The 25,348-nt window shown below is 38.5% G+C and overlaps 1 protein-coding gene across 3 annotated transcripts; it reads right to left on the reverse strand.

Annotated features, from left to right (window-relative positions):
• Positions 1–530: 530 nt before the first annotated feature.
• Positions 531–25,024, reverse strand: TUBGCP6 (tubulin gamma complex component 6). Of its 3 annotated transcripts, XM_086747043.1 has the most exons (27): positions 24,964–25,024; positions 24,364–24,465; positions 23,445–24,252; positions 21,794–21,957; positions 20,218–20,428; positions 19,541–19,714; positions 18,578–18,699; positions 18,177–18,252; positions 17,562–17,671; positions 15,603–15,694; positions 15,366–15,505; positions 13,497–13,646; positions 12,553–12,634; positions 12,387–12,475; positions 12,087–12,202; positions 11,273–11,411; positions 11,068–11,184; positions 9,510–10,818; positions 9,043–9,104; positions 8,589–8,781; positions 8,150–8,318; positions 6,650–6,791; positions 5,294–5,488; positions 4,891–5,023; positions 4,444–4,657; positions 3,114–3,313; positions 531–1,339 (listed from the first exon to the last, which is right to left on the reverse strand). In XM_086747043.1, exons 3-27 carry the CDS (start codon positions 24,189–24,191, stop codon positions 1,248–1,250), a joined length of 5,238 nt encoding a protein of 1,745 aa, XP_086603169.1. In that variant the 5' UTR covers positions 24,192–24,252; positions 24,364–24,465; positions 24,964–25,024; the 3' UTR covers positions 531–1,247. The 3 variants fall into 3 exon arrangements, with proteins under 3 accessions (XP_086603169.1, XP_086603164.1, XP_086603175.1); XM_086747038.1 differs by lacking the exon at positions 24,364–24,465 and having other exon boundaries at positions 24,964–25,011; XM_086747049.1 differs by lacking the exons at positions 23,445–24,252; positions 24,364–24,465; positions 24,964–25,024 and having other exon boundaries at positions 20,218–20,450; positions 21,794–21,905.
• Positions 25,025–25,348: the final 324 nt, after the last annotated feature.

The following is a 25,348-nucleotide window of genomic DNA, read 5'->3' on the forward strand; positions in this document are numbered from 1 at the left end:
ATAGATGAGGGGCATTACAACTGTGTGTTGCCACTTTTTTATACTGACTTTGGTACCAGAGCAGAAGCAGAAACACTCAGGTTAACTTTACAGTTGGCATATGCTGATTCTAATGCTTAATTTCTATCTTAGGGGGAAAAAAAAACCCAAAAACCCCACAACAAACTATAAAACTACCTACACATTATTAGAACATAATCATATTCAATAACAATATTTGACAGTACTGGTAACACGTCAGCTGTGCCTGTACTTTTAAATAAGTGGCCAGTAATGAGACAATGAGCTCCTGAGGGATATAGCCACAGCTTACGTGACTTCAGGATCTCAAAATCAACATAACTGCAAAGCTGAAAATTTCAAAGCAGACTGCCTCTCTACAGCGTTTTCATACTATGAAGTTAAAAGTTCAATTGTCTCTTTTCACAATATAGAGAGAAAAAAAAGAAAACATCGAGGAAAAGGAAAATCATTAGCAAATTGAAAATGTGATCCTGTAGTTGAAAGCAGTAGTCAGAACGTATTTGGAATTAGAGTGCTGTTTCCCTTTAGTGAGGCTGAATTTCAGTTTTAGCTGTTCTACATAATCACCACAAAGTAAGGTGTACAGATTAAATCAGGAATAAGGAAACTGTTTGGCACAAGTGATCCAACAATTACCAAGTGCTTGAATAGTCACATACTGTATCTCCTAGCAGATCTCACTGCAAGGTCTTTTTATCACGCCCTCTTCCACTGTGACTAACAGCTTTGAAGAAATTAGTTATGTTTACAGTGAGAATTAATAGCAGTTTGAAAATAAAACACATCAAATAGGTACTTATGTCTGTCTGAACATTTGTACCTCATACTCATCTCTCCACAGTTTTAGAAAGTATCTGTTAATTTATTTCACATACATGTATTTACAATGGAGGAAATTCACAACACAAAATACAACATTTACACATTCCCAGATATACAGCTTTGCACTCTCTCCCCTGTTAAGACCAGGCACGCAGCTTTTCCATCTTTGCAATAATGACAATGCCAATTCTCAGTAGATCAAAAAACTGGTGTGGTGCATTTTAAGAAGCATCATTCTCTGTATGTGGTGGTTATATTCTTCAAGCTATTATATGGCAGGTTATTTCACTGAAGAAAAATGCCTCTTGAATGGCATTTGCATAAGCATCTATAAATCATAAGCATATAGGTTTAGCTGTTGCTGTTCTGCCATGCTATCAGTGATCCTTACTCTGTAGAGTTCAGTTGTCCTTGTAGTAGTTATTAAAGTTGATTCGCAGTAGAAAGTCCTCCAAATGTGGTTGGTAGCCTCTATTTACAAGCTTTGTTACCACTGGAACAACAACAACAAAAAACTTAATTAAGATAAATATTCTAAAGTCAGCCTTGACAGTATCTATGCATTTTAATTTTAAAAAAAAGCAGCCTAATGTAGATATGTCACAATGGAAAAATGTCTATTTTTGCCTAAGAAAGGTCCAGTATCTCTTTCTGGAATTACAAAGTATTTGAAACAAGATGGAAGAGAAGGATTATGTGTCAGTTCTAAGTGAAGCTGTGTTATTCTAATGAAGAAATGCTTTCTCAAGCTCCTGTCACAATAAGATGGTATGTTTTTATCATAATGTCAACTGACCCGGAAGCACTTTCAGGTCCTCTGGTGACCTCTGTGAAAGAAGCAGCTCTGCTGAATTTTGCTTGAGCAGAGTCCACTGAGAAAGAAAAACTAAAGAGAAATTCCTGGGACAAACCCCTCAAACTCTACAAATGAAGAAACCAACTGCTCTAAACAGCCTGAGCAACACAGGAAAAAAGGCAACAGAAACTCCCTAAGCTCATAAACATCCCATGCACCAGCATGAAGGGAATTAGCAAGCAGCAGTAACATGCAAGGAAGAAGGGAAGGTGTATAGTTAGAAGTTCGGGCCTGAGCCAAAGCCATTGAAGTCCAGACTACTTTGTATTGGCTTTCAATGGATTCTGGATCAACCCATTGTGAGAGAGCATTTTACGATACGCAGTGACTGAAGGAACAAGTGTATGAACAAGCACACCTTTTTTTTTGTAGTGCTTAATAAAGAGTGTGTAAAGAACTAGGTCACTCAGCGAATTTCCTTACGGAATGGTCTATTAATCTCTGTCCATGAAGCAACCATAGATCTCGTAGTATGGGCTTAGGTGGCTCCCAGAGGTGTTCTGACTTCCTGTAGAATTTGGAAGCAGCCATTCTAACTCATCCTGAAATATCTGGTTTTGGTCCTTTGACACCACTTTTGGACACCCTTAAAGAATAAAAAGGGCAGCTCATTTCCTGAAGAATATAGTCTGACTAGAAAATATTCTAGAGAAATAGATCTAAGGAAAACAGTTGCACTTCCTTCAGGAATTAAGGGATTTGAAAAAAAAACCAAAACAAACTCCATGAACCACCTTTGTACTCAGGGAAAGGATAAGTAAGTTCTATTAAAAACACAAGCAAGATCTGAAAGAGAAATGGAGAGGAAAGACAGATCAACCATTTCTTCACATTATAGGCTAAGACGACAGAAGAAATTTTATGACATTAAAGGAAAGAATGTTTGGCAAATGATCTGTGCAGTTGAAAAACGCTTGCCTGGAGCACTGGACATAAGCTCCAACTAGTGCTAGGAGGCTCTCTGAACTTCAGTTCAACACGGGAATCAGAATTTTCAAATCTCGTAACAATGGGAATACTCAACTAAGACCGATGTATCCAAAATTACTTCAAAGTCGTATCTAACTGTCTCTCATTGCGGCCAATAAAAAGTTCCAGAACTCAATTACAGAGGAAAGAAAAAAATCTAAGCACATATACAGAGCTAAACGCCAACTATTTATTTTGCAAATTAGCAAAAACTTATGGTCAGTTTTGGGATATCTGTTAGATTTCTTGTGTGGACATTTTAATTTATGGATATGCAGATCTCTGCAAATCATAATAATGCAGTTTTCTTTTGGGAACTACATTTTCTAACACAAAGTACACACATCTTCCTACTTTTACATTATACATCCAAAACCTCTTTGTAATTTTTTCAGTTGTCAGTTGACTTTTTCTTCTATCTAGAATTTATGCAATTTCTCACCTTTGAATAAGAAGTGGGAGTAATACTTGAAGGTATTGTACGACTGCTGCATCAGACCGAAGTTGGGATGAACAGCCATCTGCTTCCCTGCATCGAAGCTCCACGACTGAGAGATCAGCTGGCTGCGGAACTTCAAAATGAGGCTGAAGATGCTGTGTATAATGTTCATGACAGGGGCTGCCTTCTCTGTCAACAGACCCCTAAAAGAAAAAAAAAAACAGCTTTAGACATGTAGTTGACATCATAATTTATTGGTTGTAGGAAGAAAAATACAAAGGGGTGACAATCTTTTAGGTTTCCTCTTTAATTGCTTTAAAAAAAAACAACCACAAGACTGCAGCTAACAGTAATGGTGGTTTTTAAAAAGGTGCCTAATCCTAATACCATTTGCTTCCACATCCAAGAAACTGATATTTGCATTGGTGTATCTGATTTCTAGAATGACATCTGCATTTGCAAAAGAGATGACATTTAAAATCATTACCATGCTCAGAGTTTCCTTAAACTTTAATCCCTTCTCATTCTATCACCTGGTATCCAAACAGCAACTTTAGCCAAGTTTTTTCTTATTAAAACTGAAAAAGAGAGACATGAAAGGACAGATTTCTTTTCTTGTTTATAATTTCTGTTCTTTATAATCTCTTCTCCATCTCCCCACTTTATCATTCCAGTGTAGACTCTTTAAGAAGAAACCAAATAAACCCTAGCTCCTCTCCTCTTATCCACACCACCCTTCTGCCTCATATACAGTAACCAAAGGGCTAAAAACTTGTGATTCCTAAAAGACAGATGTCTCTTGTACTGCTCAAAAATCTCAACAGAGGCATGAGGTCACATTTGTTCCTTCAAAGTCCAGTCCTAGCCACTGCACCTATATTAAAGGCACATATAAAGTACAGAAGAAGCATTTTACAATCCGTGAGCAAGGCTTACTTGTGCACACTACTCATGCGGAATGAAACGGCATTCATTTACAAAGGCTACGACAAGGATGGGGTGAAAGAAAAACAGAACTGTGGCAAGCATGCCTTTCATCTTCAGGTTAGAGCTGTATTGAGTGGACCTGAAGCTTGCAGGGGTAGGGTGAACAGGAGCTGGAAGGAACTCCAAGGAGACTGGGGAAATGAAGAGGACAGGTAGCTGATGAAAAGTATCAAAGCATGGACCTCACGATGTGCCATGGAGTTTGGGTCCCTTACGTAAGAACACTTTCATATGTAATGACTACTTAGTACGTCAGGTAGAAGTCACTTTTGCACAAATACGTTAGGCTGGACTGGCAGCTCCATTAACTTAAACATTTGAAGCAAAAATAAGTACGGTAGCTTGCCTGAAGATTGCTTTGTTGAGGTATTCAGCATGTGTTCTGTGAATTTCTTCCAGGTTGCCTACAGAAGACAGTTTGTTTCCAAATTCACACCATGTAACATGAAGAATCTGATTAGCAATGTAACCTTGAATAACTTTCACAAAATGCTGCATTTCATGTTTATACAGCTGGAGCTGTCGAAACTGAACAGAATTTGATGCACGACTCACTAAAGCTGAAAATAAAAACAAAAATGTGTTATCATCAGCACCCATGGAGACTGTCTGAAATCAGGATTTTTAAGGGAATGAAGGTTTCTGTTAGTAGAGTCTGTTTAAAATGCCAAGGAAGTCTCTTTAAAAAATTGTGGCTTTGAAGCTTGACATGACTGTTTATAAGCAACTGTCTAGCACAGGGTGCTAAAAGCATTTTAAACAGGACGCTCTCTAGTTCACTCATTATACATACCTGTGCGTTTTAAGTGAAACCAAACATCCTTGAGCGTCCACACCATGTGCTTCAGCTGAAGCAAAAACGAGAAGATCTTGTTGTATTTATTCATGCAGCTCTCAGTAATGACGATGTTCAGAGGCCAGTCAACCTAAAAGAAATAACAGTGCTGATCATACTATATTTTTGTGTTAGAAATTGTAAGAGTATTTCAGAGTATTTCAGGGACATACAAATTAATATATGTATTTTAATAATGTAATGCAATGACCAGGCTAAATAAATCCTGTAATTTCCATTACACAACTTTTTTACTTCATTCTTAAAGGTATTCCATTATTAAGAACATATTCACTCTACCACGGTACATCAGAACCATGGTATAACTGCAGTACTACTGCCTTTCTCCACGCTTTCTTACCTTGTACCTTAGCTCTAAGCAACTCAGAGCATCAGGCGCATTGGGCTTGAATGCTTCTGGAAGGTACTTGAGGGCAAAAGAAAGATTGGAAGCAAGCTGGGTGTCACCATGAAGACTGTACTGTAATGCTTTATTTAGGATAGAATTAAGAACCAGTGGATTCAGCAATTCACCAGGTGTTTGTCCTGATCCAAGCTAGGAGTAAAAAAAAAAAAAAAAAAAAAAAAAATCCTAATTACACAGTATTATTAACGAGTCTTTGCTCCTGAACGCAGGTGAATCAAACCAGAATGGTAAAGTGGTGAGTACCCTGCCGTGCTCCACCACTCTGATTGGAGGTTTCTACTTCTGCTGTAGAGATGCATAAACAGCATAAGAAGCAACTTCTGAACTATGTGCTGTTCACAGCATGGAGGTAATTTCATACCTGTACTGATTTATTTTGGGATATTGGACTGCAGCTGGCTGTGGTTCAGGAGCTGCTACATACCTGCACTGCAGGGAATGCAGCCTTTAGGCGTTAGCAGGGCAGAAAGGCAGCGATGGGACTGGTATTATCTATCTGACTCCAATCTGCCTGTCTCATCAACTCAGCACCCTCAGAGGTTTACAACCAAAGCTATTCATCGACTCTAAATCCCCAAGTGCTTTCCCTAGTTGGGTTTAAGGCATTCTGAGGATTCAGAGAAACACATTAACTATCCTACAGCCACGTATCTCCACTGGCAAGCAGCTGTATTAACCCAGGGTAGCCCTCCTATCTTGCTGTGTTCCCCATGAACACAGAGGCAAGTCATGAAAATACTGTCTCATCAGAGGGCCCAGCACTCGCTTTGGATGCTCTCCCCTGTGCTCTATAGGATATTAGAGGTAAGGGTAGGTATTTTGCAGCACAGGCCTTTCCACTGGATTTTAGCAAATGGCAACAGGCTCTTCCAGCCTTGCTGCCAGCAGATGGGAGGGGACAGAGCAACAGTGGAGCAGTTTTCACAGGAAAGAGTAAAATGTCCTTCTATAACTGCTTATCTGACAAAGTTTGAAATTATACTCCTCAATGTGTCAAATCCTTGTACTCTTTCTCTAGCTGGGATTAGCAATAGGAAATACTATTCTATTCCTTGGAACTCCCTTGGGCATGGGCATCCCTTTCAAGCAAAAACCTTCTTTTGCCTCACTCCTTACAACGTTAACAGAGTTCCTTGCTACAAGACTTCTTGACACGGCACAAAAGAGGAAAACAGCACAAGCCAGGATTCTTATTCACACCATTCCCTCATTCCCATCCAAATTAATCCAGAGGTGTCAAGCTAAAGCAGACAACCAAAAAACAAGTGTTAAAGACAACAAACCAAATACCTTCTCAAACAACAGGTCACTGAGCGACTGAGCAAATTCCCCGTCTTCCATTAACAAAAAGTGCCTCAGTGCTTCAAAGTGCTTCTCTACATTCAGTTCCACAAAGTAGTAATCTACTATTGCTTTGTTCACAAGGGAAACACTAAGAATAAAAATACAGAAAAGGTATTATTCTTACAAGCAACTCCTTCCTTACTGTTAACATTCAGCTGTGGCTACATCAGGTTAATGCTCCAGTATTTCACTCTGATATCCAAGGCAGGATGATATTCACACAAGCGAAAAAAAAGAGACAGAAAATATCTTCACCCAGAATATATGAGAATTAAAACCTACCACTTCAGATAACTGGGTTTTGAGCAGTACTGTGGAAAGGAAATATTTTAAGACTGACTACACACAATGATCTTTAGAACTTGCTGCTGGGCCTGGAGCAGCACTTTATCAATAACCTCCTGTCTTATCTCTGTCACCTATGCAAACAGATGAAGAAAGACTATTAAATCCCTGAGAAGAATTCCTAATTGGTAAAGCTCTGACACTAGAAATTGAGGGCAGGTCTATACTACAGTTTGCAGTAGAGTGTAGGTATTCAAGCTAGCTTTAAATAATTTATCTTGCATATCAGAGATAGGCTAATTCTGCCAGCATACAACTCAGGCTTGCTTACTTTGCTTTGCTGAATACATCAATCTGTATACATATCTTTCTGGTAGCCAATCTGGATGTTTAAAACTAAATTAGAAAATTACACCTTTTTACACTGCACCAAACTTGGAGTATAGCATATTCAGAGTTAGTAAATGGAAATGCAAACTTGCAAGAAAGCAGATTTCAGAACAGGAAGCATTTCAACACGTGTGATCCCTGTTTTCATGACAGAAGCTCATCTTGTACATAGTAACAAAAACTTTCCCTTAAAATACCACTAGATATACTAATAAAATGGTCCAACATATATGTGGCTTCCCTATATATCCCAATAGTAACAAGAACAGCTTCTATTAAACTTCAAAACAGCCTTGAAGCTGGAGTTCCCACAGAAACATAAAATAGATCCTGATCAGTATGCATGAGCTTTCACACAATCAAAAGATTTTTCTTTTTTCCCCCTTATCTTTTATCTGCCAAATAAAAACTAGCACAAACATTATAAATAATACACCTTTTCAGAAGAACAAGGAAACCAATGGTTTCCTGCTGCATAATCACTGCTGCATAATCCACGTGTCTGAGAGCAAATACTTCCATCCAAGACCTTGTACTTCAAATAGACCTTCAAATTTTTAATTTACACATAAAAATATAAGTTTATGCTACTATTTATAATATAAATCAGAACTTTTCATTAGTAATGGACCATCTACTGAAACATTTCTGGGAGCAAAGAGAAAATTTATGAGAACAGATCTATGTGCAACTCTTGTCTCGGAAAAAAATAATAAAGAACACGACTTCAGTTGCTAAATTACGGATTCACTATTTCTAACAAATACTCACTGAGATACAAGCGGAGCAGTAATAGAACGTTTCATCAGCACTGGCAGAGATAAGAGCTCACTCAGCTGTACAGCCGTTTCATCTGTGGCTGACTGTACCATAGGATCCACAGGAAAAGTGTACGATCTTGGTATCACATGATGCAAGAGATGAGAAACCGGTAGTTCTGCTACATTTAAAAATACGTAAACATTGCAAGTTATTATATTTAAGCAACTTGGCAATCTGTTTCCATTAAACTCTAAAAAATCCTTTAGGTTACAAAATCATGTGTCAAAATGTATTTCTCATCTTTGTGCCTAGAAGCAAATTGCTGGGCTACTGCAGTTCACAATATTGGTAATTTACTGATAATTCAAGTACTTTTTCTGGCACTCAGCTTTCTTGCTGGAGTTCACCCCATCTTCTATTGATCTACTGTTCCAACAGTTCTACTTACACATCAAATCATAACTATCTTGGTATTTCTCAATACAATACTGATCCGATAAGTCTTTCAAATAAGCTTGTTCTTTGTCCCACATATCTTCCTCTCCCCCTTCGTCCTCCTTAGTCTTGGGAGCATTAGCTTCAGAAAATAATGTTTCTTGAGGCACAGTATCTTGTGGAATTGCTTTTTCAGGTTCTTCTGCCTAAAACAAAAAAAAAATGGACAAATATTATGAGAGATGCTGGCTTTGTCAACTCACACTTAATGTGTTCTTACAGACAACTGACCAGTTGTTCCAACTGAAAACAAAAGAGCTTCCTCACCTGTACTTTTCTGACACATAAAGACAATATGGTATTAGAGTGATTACTAGATTAGGACAGAAATTTATTACCTTAACTACCAGTGTGTTTAACTCTTTGAAGGAAAAGGAAGTTTTCTCGACAACTACTGTGTTTCTTACCTGTAAGCTCTGTGAGGAATCTGGAGAAGGGTCTTTGTTGACCACATTTGCAATGTCTGTAACTACAAGTAAATTAAAGACAGTATTTACTTAGATCTGCTTATAATACTTAGTTCATACGTCAGATCTGCTCCCGAAGTTCTTCAAAAGTTCTCTATAGATTATCACAGAAACAAGTACCCCAGTAACAGTCACTCCCCGTAGTCCCACCCAGTTTTACGCGTGTTCTTTATTCAAGATCACATGAGGTCCTGTTTCACGAAGTTTCAGACTAGGGTTTTTTTAATGCTCTGTTTCTTGTATACAGCAGACAAGACTAAGCTCAAATTCTTTCCTCTGAATTCTAAGTGTCTGAAAAGCTATGCAAGGAATTAAGTGGTAAGTACTCACTCTGAACATAAATATTTACAGTTACTTTCATGAGTCTGTAAACAAACACTGACTGAATAAACTTATTTTTATTTTACCTTCTTGTTTCTCTTCCATTGTATTTTCTTTTTTGTCATCTTTAATATTAGCATCAGGAAAGACTGGAAAACTGTCAGATGACTCTGACTGTGGTGAAGTGTTTTCCTTAACTTGTGATGTTTTTGCTTCCTTTTTGCTCCCTTCAGGAGCGGATAATTCTTCACTGTACAGAAGTGTCTGAACTGTGGAGTCAGATGAAGGACCTGAAATAGTTTTAAGATGAGGTATTGGATCATCTTCTGTAGATGGAGTCCACCTCCCTATTTGGATGCTTGACTGGGATGCATGACCAAATGGGCTCCAACGAGATTTCAAAGGCTCTGTATCTGAAACCAGTTCTCCAATTTTGATGTGTGACTGTGAAGCATGCCCATGGATGTTCCAACGAGGTCTAGTTGAGACCACCTCTGACACATTTTCACCAATCTTGATATTGGCATCAGATGCATGACCATGCATGTTCCATCGAGGCCTTGTAGGAGCTACATTTGACACATACTCTCCAATCTTAATATTGGCTTCTGAAGCATGTCCATGGATGCTCCACCTAGGCCTTGAGGGCTCTACCTCTGATGCATACTCCCCAATTTTAATATGAGCTTCAGAAACATGTCCATGAATATTCCATCGAGGTCGGCTAGATTCAACTTCAGAAGTATAGCTGCTGATTTTTATATGGGAGTCTGAAGAATGCCCATAAGAACTTGGATGTGGCTGGTAAGTGTCCACATGAGGTACATATTCTCCTACTCTAATGCTGGAATCAGATGCGCGTCCATGAATATTCCACCGAGGCCTTCTGTACTCCACATCAAATACATTTTCTCCAACTCTAACATGTCCCTGCCAAGTTGCAGATGGTCTGAGAACTGTGTTAAAATCATACTCGTTTTGCTGATGCAATGGTGCATTGTCTTCTCCTTCCAGTGCTCCTCTCAAGACGAGCTGATTTTCACTGGCTTGAGAAGTCTCAGAAAGATCTGAGTTAATATTTCGGAATGCTTCATCTAGCAAAGATCCCTGCACGCTGATGGCAACAGGCTGTTCATCTTGTGGCTTTGACAAGAAATCTTCTATATTCACATTGGATTCAGGCAAGGAATCAGCACCGTATACAGTATTGCATGCTTTTTCTGAACTTTGGAGACTGCTTTCAGATCCTGCTGCTTTAGGCTGAAAATGCTGATCAGCGTTATTATTTGCCAGCTCTAGCACAGGCAGTGCTTTGTCAGCAGAAGCAGCATATTCCAGTCCAGGTTCTTTTCTGCCAACTGTCTCATTAGAATGCAGAGGTTTCACAGATGACACCTAAAAAGAAGTAATTATTACACTGTACGGCTAGTCAGATAATCAAGCTACTTATTAGGGCACCCCTTTACTACACGTAAGATTTAAAATTCTACAGTTTTTCAGATGTACTACAAATAATATGATAAACACTCACCCTGCTGTTACAGTGAACCTTCTGTTTACTGAAGTGAAATGAACCATGAAATGAACTCCCTTGAGGGAAACTTGGAACAGCAACCTGGAGTTTATGGAAGAAAATAAACTCACCTGTGTATGTGGACCTTTCACAACAGGGTTTTTATCTAAAGCCAGCTGGCACTGTTTATAAGGAATAATATCCAATTTCCTCCTGTAGTTTCCATCTGGAAGTTTTTCAAGCATTTCCTGTAAGTAAAAATGACAAAAACAAAAGTCTTCAAGTACCAAGTACCAAATTTTCTAAATCACATTTCTTAAATCTTTCAGAAGATACCTCGATGCGTTTTTGATCTTCTAATAGAAACTTAAGACGGGCTGTTTCCAACTTGTGTCGCTGGATTTTCCATAACGCTCTTTGCTCCCTACGGGCTGCATCATCAGAAAGTTTGCTATAATGGTCAATTAGTTCTTGCCTAAATGAAGGTAAAAATAAAGGTAAGTTACAGGGTTTCACATACTGCTTTTCATCTACCTTCCTAAAGAATAACACCTTTTAGCACTTCAGAACTGAGAAGTAATTTTTTAAAAGTAGAAGCCAGAGCCTTTAATCACAGAGAATAAACACGTGGAGAAAACAGGACTGTATTCTTAGTCAACATGTATTCCTATAACAATTCTTAGTAGGCCACTCATTTATCCTAAGTATTTTTAGATATAACAGAAGAAAGTGAAACACAACTAGATGCACAACAAGAGCAATTCAAATAATTATCAATCTAACTCTTCTGTCTGCTTTTTACTTCTGCTTTGACACACACGTGACCATTTCTGCTGTGGGCTCAGCTTTTAATTGTAAGACAGCTAATTTTTTTCCTCAAATTCTGATTGTAAGAAAAACTAGACTGGATCGGGTCTGCACAAATCAGTGGCTCCCAGATTTTTGGGCCTCTAACCATTCCTAAGTCACAAAATTGCTCACAGATTAGCAAAAATCCTTACATCCACCTTTTAACTGCAAACATTACTCTTGCAGAGCAATGCCTGGGAACTGCTAGTATCATAAATCTGAACATAGAATAACTTTTCCTGAAGTCTTTAGGATGGTTTTGGAGTATCTAAGCTTTGGGAGACTACTCAGATACATTTACCTTGCCTTTTTTTCCAGTTCTTCTTCTAAAGCTTTCAGTCTTTTTTCTCTCTCTCTGAGCTCTCGGGCATAGCTGAAATCATCATCAATCTCCTCTTGCTTTATTGCAAGGCGACGCTGCGTAAATATTTAAAACTTTCAAAAGCCATTCTCAGTACCGGCTGTAAGGCACATATCTGCAAGAAGTTCTTAATTCTACCCCATGAGCTATTCATTCAATGTCAGTACAATAAACTGAGATACCCTTTCCATTATTTGCCTAAGAAATACAGTTGGCCTTTAGAAACACACACAGAAATACCTCTTGGTCTTTTGCAAATTGCTCTTTCAGCTTCTGAAACTGTTCCCGTTTCTTTGCGTCCACAGCCATTCGTTCCGATATTTGTCGATCTGTATTACAATAAATATATTGTTAGTTTACACTAGCAAACCCACGAGAAAACACATGAAACACCACTGCAGCTTACCATTAATGGCTTTCAGTACTTTGCTAGCAGTTTCTCGAGCATGAACGATTAATTCTTGTTTGGCTATTTCCATGCGCAAATCCTAAAAAAAAAAAAAACCAAACAAAAACACAGATGGGAATTTTTCTATTATTTTAGACTTGAAAATACACTGTTGCAAAGGCAGGTGCACACTTTATAATGCTTATTAATCTATCATTACAGTACAGAAATACAAATAAAGGAATTAATTAAACAGAAAGTCTACAAACTAATATTGAACTAATAACTCCAGATCTTACAACTAATCAAATCCACTTAATATGTAAACTATATTGATGACATCTGAAAGACAGAAGTCTCTTCATAACTAAGAGAGTCCTGAAAAACCAATTAGCTATGCAAATTGCAAAAAGAGTTTTATCTGGTTGCTAATTAGCTTGTCACATTTGTTAAATGAGAATCTAACAATCTTTTCAGTACTTTTCAGTAGGAGGGCAAATCTGCTGCTGCAAAGAACGAAGAAGGAAGTCCAAAACTCATTTAACATATGAAAATGCCAACAAATGACAACACACCACCTACACTTTTAAAAGTTATATTAAATAAGTTTATTTGCTGTGGTAACAATTCAAACAGTAATTGACCAATTCAAAAATTCTGACCATGAATACAAATTCATAGAATCATAGAATGGTTTGGGTTGGAAGGGACCTTTGAAGATTATCCAGTTCCACCCCCCCTGTCATGGGCAGGGAGACCTTCCACTAGACCAGGTCGCTCAAAGCCCCATCCCACCTGGCCTTGTACACTCCTAAGGATGGGGCATCCACAACCTCTCTGGGCAACCTGTCCCAGTGACTCACCACCCTCACTGAAATTCTGTCAAAGTTATAATAAAAATAAAAAATTGGTATTTAAAAAAAAATCCCAACAATAAGGACTTTATTCTTGTATGCATTTACCTTTTCCTCCTTGCTTATGGAACTGTATCGGGCAATTCTTTCCATTCGGCCTACGTACACTGCACAATCTCTCTCTATTTCTTTCAGCTCCTCAAGTGAAAAAATAACTGAAATCCGGGGAACAGGTATATCTGACCAACATATATAATGCTGAAAAATGAGAAATTTACTTTTAAATAAATTTTTAAAATTGCAAAATGTTAGATTATGAACTCATATTATCTATTTTTTTTAATTTAGCAATGCTTCAAGATACTGAAACAAGCCTCCACACAAGATCTAAATTTTTTATTAATATAATTGGTTTTAACATTTGTATCATTCAAAGTAGGAGACAGAGATATAATGTTCCAGAACTTGGATCACAGGTCCAATTCTAAGGGTCCCCTCTTTCCCACTGAACCGGACAGGGATCTAAAATCTGATACATACATTTATACTAGCCGAGTTCTAAATGTCTAAAATTTTACTTTTCTGAATATCCAAATTAACCAAGCCTGAATAACTCAGCACTGAATGCATCTCTCCAATAAAAAGTTAGGGTTTGTTCACTTATATCTCCCCCAGATCCTCACTTAATAGGCACTGTCTGGAACATAACTAACACACACCTACAGCAGAGAGCTCTACACAAGACATAACTCTAAAAATACAGCCAGTGCACATCACAGAGGTCTATTGTCTGAGTTAAGCATCTTAGGTCTTTCTGCTCCACCTCAATATTCATAAATCTCTGAAGCTGTTCTACTCAGTGCAGAAAACAGGTAAGTGAGCTTTTGGGTTTTTTTTTTTTTAAAAAAAAAAGAGTGCATAAGCATGCTCACACTGGATTCCCTTGTCTACTCGCAAAAGCCAGAAGACGGGATGCCCAGAACTGTGTTTCTGGGACTGTGTTAGCCTAAGCAAAAGGCAAGAGCCAGCTGTTTAGGGCATTATCATGGAAAGGCATGAAATGTGGCTGGCACTCTCAGACAGATGGAAGATGACTGAATCTGTGCGCCCCACATCCTGGGGGAATGTTCTATCTATTAAGATACTCTCTTAGTGACTGATAAAGCTGTAATTTATAATGGAAATGGTAGCTGACATTGCTTTATAAAAAGCTCAGTACTACTGGCACACTTGAGTCATGGTTTGAGAATGTTTACCAGAGGAGATTCAGGAGAACTAGCAGAGGGTCATCTCACTTGAGATATTGGGCTTATGTCTGATATCAGATAACTGATATTGAGCTGCTCAGCTCTGTCAAGACTGGTCAGTCCTGATGTTAAAAAGAAAGATTTTACTTGGGAAAGAGTGCCTATAGACTTTAGACACCTCTGTGGTTCCTTCATTGTTAGACATATATAGAGAAAAGGGAAGACACAAAGTAGTTTAATATGTTTTTCTTATCAAGAGGACTTGTTTTGCAAAATACGAGTAAACAGAACTATTTAAGCACTTCTCAGAAACGTAGCGATAGAGCTGAAATACAAGAGCTATGCAGAACTGAGTGAAGACCTGGTATGTGAGGCATCTTTAAACCAAAAAGTAGTAGTGTCAGTTGTGTGAAAAACGGAAGGCACTTGCTTGGAAGCCTAAAATATTTCTGCTTTCAATACAAAAGAAGGTAAGAAATATAGCACATGCACTGGATACAATAAATTTGATGCTGTTAAAAAATTATGTTTCTACAGCGAGGTCTTAGGAAGTAGAGTGGATTATCAGCTCACAAGTATCTGAGAGCAACTAACTGCCTTTGATGAACCAACATCCTATTTATACAATACTAGTTTTCAACAAAGGAGCAAACTTGCTAAAAACCTAGAACCTTGCTCTAAAGAGATATGATTTTCTTAATATAATACAAAAAAACAAACCAAAACTTACCCTAGGACAACACAATTTCAGCAAGTTTATGGTTTTCCCACATATGTATACGTCATTAGCAATATGTTTAAGAAATACAGGGACACAATCTTCTACTTCTTTTGAAATCAAAACATAACCATGAGTCCAGTAATGTTTATCTACACATCAAACAAAAAGATGAAAGTATATGTTTTAAATTATTTAATTAACAGTACAAATTACATAAGTTAGACATGCTCCATATATATACTGTACCTCTGAAACAAAGATAATCCTCATTCACCTGGATCATAAATTCTCCATAAACATCTCTGAATACACCACTGTATACCCAATCATAGATAAATCTAAAAAAAATATAATTGTACAATATTGAAAATCAATTATTTCACCTCCTCAAATTTATTATAACCAAACATCAAGTATATTCTTTAAAATATCAAAAGACACAAGCTATGGGCAGGGTGAAAAACAGCAATTAAGTGCTGTCACACTGGTATTTAAAGATACACACAGTGTCTCTACATTTTTCTTAAAAGAAACCACCTCTATACAGAACATTCAAGTGATAATTAGTTAAGATGAAAGAACATTGCCTTAATTAAAACATTTTTATTTCTGTACATTAATTTACTAAGATATACTAAAAATTTCTAGAAATCTTTGCAGCGCATTGAAAGCATAGGCAGAGATAAGCAGGAAGGATTTATTTTAAAGAGAGGTAATTTTAGCAGCAAGAAACTGAAAGGGTATAAAACAAAGATGCAGTATCAAGCACTTCTTCCTCAGACCTAGAGACATTTTTAATATCCATGCAATAATGAGAACTACTATTTTGGAATACTTATTCATGCTGTTTCGTATTTCCTCTGTGTGAAACCAAACTTTTGAAGAAATAAAAACCAGAGTTATCTGAAGATACAGATAAAAAGGCTTGGAGTGCCCTGAAGCTAATATTTTGTTTTCTTATTAGCTGCAATATTAACACTGTTCCTAGACGCTGGGTCAATGTAACAAAGAGGAAGCATTTAGCAAAGGAACCACCATTCAATGTTAAGGTTGTTAGTAAAAAGTTAAGAACTTTTAATGTGTTAAACCTGATGTTTCTATGACTTATTTGAGCAACAACTTCTATGATTTAATTTACTTCAAGTTAATAAATGAGTGGGATAACACCTTCTGCAGATAATGGAGGCCACCTTCCATGGCAGCCCTGATTTGCATATGATCGATGTTTCCATAAAGATCTGCAACAAATTTAGGAGTCAATGCTTTAGGTATCACATATTAGTAAGTGTACTTTCATATTTTTTAGGTTCTTTGTGATGCCATGATATCCTGCCCCTGGTATTTCAGAAATCTGACTACCTTCTACAAATTGCAGGGCAGGAGCTGTGAATATATTTTGAGTCTTCTGGTAAATCTGAAATTAAATTTCTCCAAAGAACATCTTACGTAAGAACATTCTTACGTAGAAAGAAGAAAAAACAAGAAGGGCGACCATGGGAGGAATCTTAAGTTTAAAGCATTTGAACAGATTTTGGTTTTCTCTTTCTAGTATCATTAAGTATCACTGTAAACTCATGGTGGACTACAGCTATAATCCCTATAAATAGCTATTTAAAAAAATTTAGCATCTCTTCAGAAGCATATAAAGTAACAACTTCTAAATTGATGTGCACTGCTTAACCACACTGTTGCAATGCAAGCAACTCTACTTCCTATTGTGGTTAATTGCATCTACTTAACAAGCAAGACATTAAAAAAAAAAATTGCTTACTGAAAAGCTCACAATAAAAAGACAGTGGAAATAAGCACGAACTTTCCCAGTTTATGCAACACCAAGAGGAACCTGTTAGTTGCCAGTTTCAGGATTCTACTACAGGTATGAGAAGAAAAAAAAATAGGAGTTTATCTGAGTCTTGTATTTCCGTAAGAATTTCCAGGACCAGCCACAAGAAAGCAATCTTATTTGCGTGTATTTATTTACTAATCTAGTAAAAAACCCTTATGTTGTTACTGAGCTGGTAAAAAGAGGGAAGGAAGGATTAAGTACAAAGAATTAATTTTAATATGTATTTTGCAGACACACCCACATCTTACATTTTCTCTGAAAATGTTAAAAGCCATTGTTAAACTAGCAGAGTTACTCACCAGATTACTAATTCAGAACTGCTCTTAAACACAGTTATGCAGAGAACAGTATGGACGCACCTTGTGTATGGTTCACAGCTTGTCTTCAACAAAGACAGAAGAACCGGATAATGCTCATTGCTGCAGTTGTTGAGAGCCTCTTTGTACAGATATGAAAGCAATTTAACACCCTAAAAAAAAAAAAAAAAAAAGAAAAATATTCTAATACTAGGCAACAAACTTCACTACAACTTTAATAACAAAAGACTCATAAATACACAGACTCATGTTTCACTAGACACTGAAGGCAGGATTCATCTCACTTCCTCTAGCTATTGCAATTAATATCTGAGCTAGTTACCTCAAGCTCACCTTACAGTCCCTGGAGGGAAACAGGTATCTTTAGAGTTGGATTCATTTGACTTGTTACAAACACCTCCTTTAGAATGCAATGAAATGCACTCTAAGACTTACTTTGGATCCTTTGTTTACTTTAGGAATTCAAAACACCTGACGAAATTCCAAACTTGAATATATCTGGAGAAAAGATCATGGTATTCTAACTGGAGGTCCAAGGTCATATCTTTGGTAGCAGAGAAACCAACACTAAATATTTTATGTAAAATCCTACTTAACTTTGAATAATATTAGCATTGTAACCCAAACTAAACACAAAAATATCAAATTCATTATCACCGTAGGAAATGAAGCACCAGCTCCACCGCTGATCCCCACTGCTGTTGTTCCTATGCCACAAAGTTCAGCTAAATACCTAAAAAACAATATTAAAAAATAGGCAACAATTTCAATCAGAAGTCTCTTAGATCACAGTGATGTGAACTTTGCTAAGGCTGAATACCACCCTACCACATCATCTGAATGATAACAGAGATAACAAAGATACTGAATATAAAGACCTTACGTGTCTTCCCTATAACCTTCTGGATATAAATAAATTTTTCTGTTAAAATAGAGGAGAAATACAGAATGACTATGTAAGAATGCCTGTGTAATATTGTCTATTTTACTGTGTATGAAAAAATAAATTCCATATTTTCCGCTATGAAAAGCTTCAATATTTAACATTACTCTCTTACCTCAACTGACGACCTAATTTTCTGAAGAGAAAGCTGATTGTTAGAAGACTTAAAGTAGGAGGTGTCGACAAAACACAGGCTCGGTAATACTGAAGATACTTTCTCAGCCCGCTTGTGAATGCCTAGCATCAAGAGAAAATATTTAAAGTCTTACTGTTAAAGCTATTAATAGCCTATCTATCTCACATCAACTGCATCAGCGTGAAAACAAACGCTTTACTAAAATAATTTGCATATGCAGGTAAGAGAGACTTTGGTACCAAAGGGGAAATAAAAGTCTATTGGATACTGGAAAAAACTCCTCTAAAACTTCTAACAAGACAAGGAAAGAGAACTTCTTATACTTCTATTACCATTAGTGTAAATCAAATATTCAGAAGGAATACATTTTCATAACCAAAATTAACTTACTTCTGTGCGTTACGAAGAGATGAAAACACCTGATATTACAGCATCTACATACAGTTCAGCATAATATAGAGACGACTGACAGGGAAAATTTGCACTTAACTCCCAACTGAGAAAAAGTAATTCAAGCTATTAAACACAATATTTCTCTATTTCAGTTTTTATTTTTGTAATATATATTATAAATACATACTGTATTAAGAAAGTTCTTGTATTTAATTTTATACATCTTAATGTATAAATATGTAATGTTTTTAAAATACCTAAAAATTATATTCCTTTAGTCCTCAACAGAACAACATGACTAAACAAACCACACTGCAGGTGACGAAGACCTTTATCATGTGTTTCAGTGCAAGCATGCCCTAAGCACACAGAGCTGTGATTTAAACACAGCAGCACTGCTCATTGCTGACCTGAGATGAGCATTACACTTAAAATGTTTGGCAGTTTTGCAGAATGCAGAAATTCCAGCTGTACACAAAATCAAAGTCACCTTCTCTACCTAAGATAACTGGCCCACTAAATCTAGATGATTTAATACAATTGTTTCACCTGGAACACAAGGCCTTTGCTGTATGAAGAATCTAAAACTGGCTGAAGAGAGAAACGACTTAACCGTGTGTAATAGGTTCCATACTCTGCAACTTCCGAGAGTAGGTTGTGCATTGTCTCTGGTGAAGTTCCAGATACATATACCCCCTCCTTTATCAAAAATGTCTGAGCAGCCTGAAAGGATATAGGGAGGGGGAAAAAAGGCAGATTCAAATATTTTATAGCTGTATTCTGATTTAAAATAGCAAACATTTACAAAAATAACAGCAGACAAATTTTAGGTTTAGATACTCTGGTGACTAGGACCATATAGCCAGGACAGTGTGATAAACTTATTAAATTGTAACACAATTTCAGGAGTACAAATGGTGTTTTCAAATATACGGAATAAGACTCATTATCTATTTCCTGAAAGAAAATCCAGTCTACAGAAGTACTTACATATCTGTTTTCACATATTCACAAACATATTTTCATTTAGAGGACTACAAATACTCTTAGCCTATTGCAATATCATCATTGCAATATATAAATACTGCCTTACTGCTATTAGGTCACACTCAACTGTTTAACAGTATCCACAACTGCAAGATCTCAAAAGAAACAATTTTACTGAAACCTCCACAAGGAAAAATGACAAGATGCGACTAAGAAGCACAGTTAAAAATCTTCCATACCTGATTGAGTGAAAACGTAGTGGATACCACACCAATGAGGACATTCAAGACATCCTTAACCAGTTCAGGTTCCTTCATTAGCACAAGCTGTGGAAGCTGAAGTACAGTATTACTAAACAGTTGCAACTCCCCTTCTCGAAGTCTGTAAAATTTGTCAAAAGCTTCTCTCCCAGCTTCAGTAAGGTACGGTTCCTCTTTTTTACCAGGTGGGCTGTGTCAGAGTAAACACAACACTACAATGAAGGAAATAAATCTCCTGAAGAAAAAAAAAAGCCAGTACTGACCACAGAAAAAGCTACTAGTAATACAGTACATTTTCAAGGGAATGCGCATTCAGTCAATGAAATTGTAGCCCAAACTCAGTGCAGTGAAGAAACAGGTAGATAATTCAAACACCAGTTCAGAGACAGAAACCTTGACACAGAATTATCAGCTTACTTTCTGGCCTTACCTGATGCAGTTTCACATTAGGAAAACGAGGTCAATATATACTAGATTTCCAGGGTCCACATAATACTTATATTCAAATATGTTAAAGAGTAATACGCTCAAAATGCTACAATGACTTCTATTAACACATTTTAGCTCTTCACAGGAAGGATTACTATCACCTTCAAAACAATTTCTCCTTAAAATTCTTCAAAAAATTCTGAATTCTACTAGCATGTATCATATGAAACCTATCAGGCACATGGTCTATTATTTGATGCTAAGACCCTTAAGAGTCTAAATTGTAGCAAGAAAAAACTGTATTGTACTAGGAACAAAGCCAGAGTGTGCTACAGTGGCTTTGAAAAATCAGATCGGGGAACTGCTGAGTTTCTGAGCTTCTCAGGCTCAGAGTTGAAAAAACACTATGTAATACTGCCACAGACATCACTAGATTATTACTTTAAATTACAGAAAACATACAGAGCAAAGTTTCTCCAAGAATCAGGTACACCACTGTCCATCAGGAATATAAGGCATATACCTGCCATACCTGCCTTTTTTTTTTCCCTTGTATTTCAGGGAAGTTAGGAAGCTTGAACATGGCTATATAGAGCCTTTTCTCAGAAGATGAACCTTCTACTCAACAGCCAAAACAAGTCTAACTACACCATCAAGAAATCTGTTATAATAATTCCTAATTTGGTTACAGACAGGGTAAAGGAACGCAATACTGTACAACACTGGAAGATATAGGTTTAATTACTCTAGTGCTCTATAACTACCACTTTCTCTTTTGACACTGAAAATATGGAATCATTTTAGACTGAGATAAATTGCATAGTGCATAAGAACTCAGATTAGTTAGAAAAATGTTGCATTTCACACAAACAGCAAGTGTTCCCATAATAACTTCAGTGTTTTTTTACAGAGATGTTTCCTATGTAACAGTTGCAATCTAAGAACTAGTTTGCTGAAACTGCACCTTTACTCCTTTCTCAATCATTAATGCAGCATATTTAATTCTGTGAATTAAACATGCACATTTCTCTGTTTATACTGAGGTCATCTGGAACAAAGATGAAATGCACTTCCATACATTTGCATATGACGCACAGTAAGTTTGCCAGTAACATCAGACACATACTATCCAATTCTTTCCCAACATCTTCGTTTGCTGGGTCCATATGTTAGCACTGCATCCCACAAGTCTATGTCTGGAGTCATGCTTGGCTCTGACTGAGAATCAGGAGTCAGATTGGATGCTGACTGGAATCCCTCATCTTCTGACTGGTCTATACTTTGGGGAACCTGTTAGAGAGAGTTCAAACGTTACACATAAAAAGCATTTTACTAAAGAAACATATGCTAATAAAGAAGATGTTCTGCTATCATTCATGTTCAAGCGACTCTACGTGACTCAAGCTGTGTCGTCCACTCTCCCTTTATATCTATTTTAATCTTTTCCTGCAAGCACTCATTTGATAAGTCTCTACTAATGCCTACGCATAAAATAACAGTCATCACCAAAATAACACATTAGGTTAGTCGGTGTTAAACTTGAAACTTACTCCTTTGGTAAGCAGACAGTTCTACAAATAAGAGAATCTGAGGTCTGGACATTTAACAACGTGTAACACTAATAAAATCATACTGCTCAGTATTTCATTTGAGCAAGTGACCCAGGCCCTAATTCTTCAAATTTGTAAACATTTTGTTAACTGTGACTAACATATTTTGTTCCCTTATGCTTACTCATATGTAGAAAATCTGCAGATGTCCAAACAGTGTATATGTCACATCCTCAACTCCCACTCAACAGGAGTTGTATGTGCAGAATAGTACTCAATTTCCGTAAAAGACAATCACACCCACATAAAAAGCAGCACATTCTTCAAGAAATCACAAATTTTCCAGTCTGATGGAAAGAGTACAGCACTTACTCAAAAAGGTTCTGCCTCCCCTCAGTTACAACTTACATCCATATGTGTACAGAGTGGTACAGTGGTTTTCTTTTTTAATGTGTCTGCCTTCAAGTTTCAGTTAAGACCCTGGGTTAAGGGAACTGCAAGAGCTATCCATATGTTAAGCAGAGGGAACAAAATGAGGACTAAAAGTACGAAAGAATAAAAGATCTACCTACACACAGTAAAAATGAAGAGAAAACCCCACAAGTTTATCTAGTACCTCTATGAGAACAAAACATAGCAGAAATAAAGAGAATGGACAACAAAAGGGGGAAAAAAAGATACAGTAGAAACTGAACCTGAAAAGGTAAAAAGGCAGTGGGAACTAGGAGGTTCAATGAAATATAATAAGTGAAAAAGATGGTTTAAGATACAAGTCAAGAAGAAAATATAAGTTACGTAATGTAATCTGAACAGCAAAACACATACATTCAGACAGGAATGCTTACGCAGTCAGGCTGAACAGTAACAAGCAAGCAAAACCACAAAGGAGTTCAATATACAAAGCAGGCAAAAAAATGCAAGCAAAATATTACCAGGGTGGGGAAGGCACAGATACAGCTGACGGCTTAACTTCACAAAGGCTATGGCCACATGATGGTTTTTCACACAGTTATAGGACAAGACCAAGGTTTTTGTTGTCATACATCTCTGTACCCAAAAAGGTTATCTGGTTCTCAGCAAAGAAAAGGATCTCTGCTCCATCTTAAATTCCAACACTGTATGCTTCTCTTACACACTAAACCTCTACCTGTATTTTAAACGATAGTTTCAAAGTGGCACATTGAAAACATGCATACAGTATTAAGTCCAAAACAAATAATACCATACTTTAATTGCAAGTCCAGACAAATCTGCATTGTCAGGCACCGGTGGCAAATCCAACTTGATGTCCATATCATATGTACGGCTATGGACAAGAGCACCAAAGAGCGAGACCCGTGTTTCTTTCTCAAACTTGTCACCAGCCGGATAGTTCTGTGAGAACAAGCCTATGGCAGGGAGCCCAGTGCCAGGTGCAGCCTCCATTATCTGAAGCGTCTTTTGAATGGTGTCGTTGAACTGACATTCTTCATTTGTTATTAGAGACTGTATATCAGCTTCAAATACACTCACATCATAATAATCATAACCCTGATATTTGACATTTCTCCCAACATACTTGTTGTTCAGGAAATAGTCCTTTTTTTGTGGCACAAGCTGAGGAGGACCTGTTCCAGCAAGCTGTACTAAGAGATCCAAGACAGCATTAACTTCAGTAAATGGTAAGCATTCAGCTGTTTCCAGTTCCTCCACCAGATTCTCCAGTCTATCTGCCTGAGCACCTAGGCCACCAACTCTCAAGTTGAAAGACAGCATCAAAATTTTGTTCTTCACTGGAAGCCTAGAAACATTTGATTGCAGCTTACGAGCCTCGTCCTGAAAAAGGTTTATGAATAGGGCATTATATGCAACCCTTTTCAGATTTTGCTTAGCCCTTCTCTTGCTGATCTTCTGCCTGCCCAGGTGGACCTTCCATGGCAAACCTGTCAAGTGTGCTTCACAAAGATCACTGAACAACTGCGTAATGCTCTCCATTTCAAATCAAATCGTCAGGCTACAGTAGTTACAGTCTGTGTCTCTGGTTTCATGCGAAGACCTGAAAAATATCAGGAAAAAACAAGAAAATACTTGTAACGTGTATGAGAAACCGGTGACTATGTTTTAACTTAAACTGAGGCAGCTCAAAATCAGAAAGAAGAAAACCGACCTTCCACATATTTAGGACATGAGCTATACAAATACGACAACTTTGATCACAAAGTGATGGTGATGCAAGCTTAATTCCAGGCGTCTGACTTTGCTTAGCAGACTGAAATAGGACAGAGAAGACCGTCCTGCTGTGGCACAGGATTCATTTGGGAACACGTCCAAAAGCTCGACCGCTCCAGCTTTCCTCAGGCGACATCGGCCACCTCCCTCCCACTCGCGCAGCGCCCTCGGCAGAAGCAGCGGGGCCACGCAGAGAGCGGGCGAGAAGACGCGGGTGCTGATGGTGCGGGGCAGCTCAGGGCTGGCCTGCACGACACCCGCCATCCGCGGGGCAGCACCAAACAGACGCGGTGGTGCCAGCACCACCCCGGAGGCGCGGGCCCACCCTAGGGATGAAGCTGGGCCCGGCCCTTCCACCCCGATCACGGCGCGCCAGCCTCACCCCCCGCGCCAGGGCAGGCAGACGGCACCAGCATCAGCATCACCCCCCGCAGAACCCCGCACCCCGCGGGGCTGCCCCGCCACCCCCAGCCCCTGCCACCCTTCTGCTCCTGCCCAGGGGGCCCCGCCGCCGCGCTCCCCACAGCCGCTGCCGTACCTGGGCCGGCTCCCCCGGGGCGGGCGGGAGCGGGGCGCCGCGGCCGCCTCCTTCCCTCAGCGCGGCACCGCCGACGTCAATCGAGCGCGACCGGCCGCGGGGCGGGGAGAGGCGGCCGCGGCGGCGGTGGGCTGGGCGGCCGGGCTGGTCGCCCCAGCTCCGAGGGTCCTGCCTTGGCTGGAGCGGAGCCCGAGGCACAGCGGGTGCGTGCCGCGGTCCGTAAAACGGCGTGGGGCCGCAGGCACCGAGGCCCCTGGGCCCCGCAGCGATAACGCAGCGACCCCAGGGCGGGGGCCGGGTCCCCGGGCCGGAGCGGGGGGCAGGAGCGTTCCCGCGCCGCACGCCCCCCGTTACCACGGAGGGGGGTTGGTTTAAAGGCCGACTT

This window comes from Chlamydotis macqueenii, chromosome 1, assembly GCF_036417535.1.
Source record: "Chlamydotis macqueenii isolate bChlMac1 chromosome 1, bChlMac1.mat, whole genome shotgun sequence".
NCBI classification, from domain to species: Eukaryota; Metazoa; Chordata; class Aves; order Otidiformes; family Otididae; genus Chlamydotis; species Chlamydotis macqueenii.

Bases quoted from the DNA above. Each gene is read 5' to 3' on its own strand.
- TUBGCP6 (XM_086747043.1), bottom strand. From the start codon at position 24,191: ATGGAGAGCATTACGCAGTTGTTCAGTGATCTTTGTGAAGCACACTTG. The intron at 8,319-8,588 runs GTAAGTAGAACT...TTTTAAATGTAG, and splicing joins AGATAGTTATGATTTGATGT to CAGAACTACCGGTTTCTCAT. The intron at 1,340-3,113 runs GTGAGAAATTGC...TTGTTGTTCCAG, and splicing joins CTCCCACTTCTTATTCAAAG to TGGTAACAAAGCTTGTAAAT.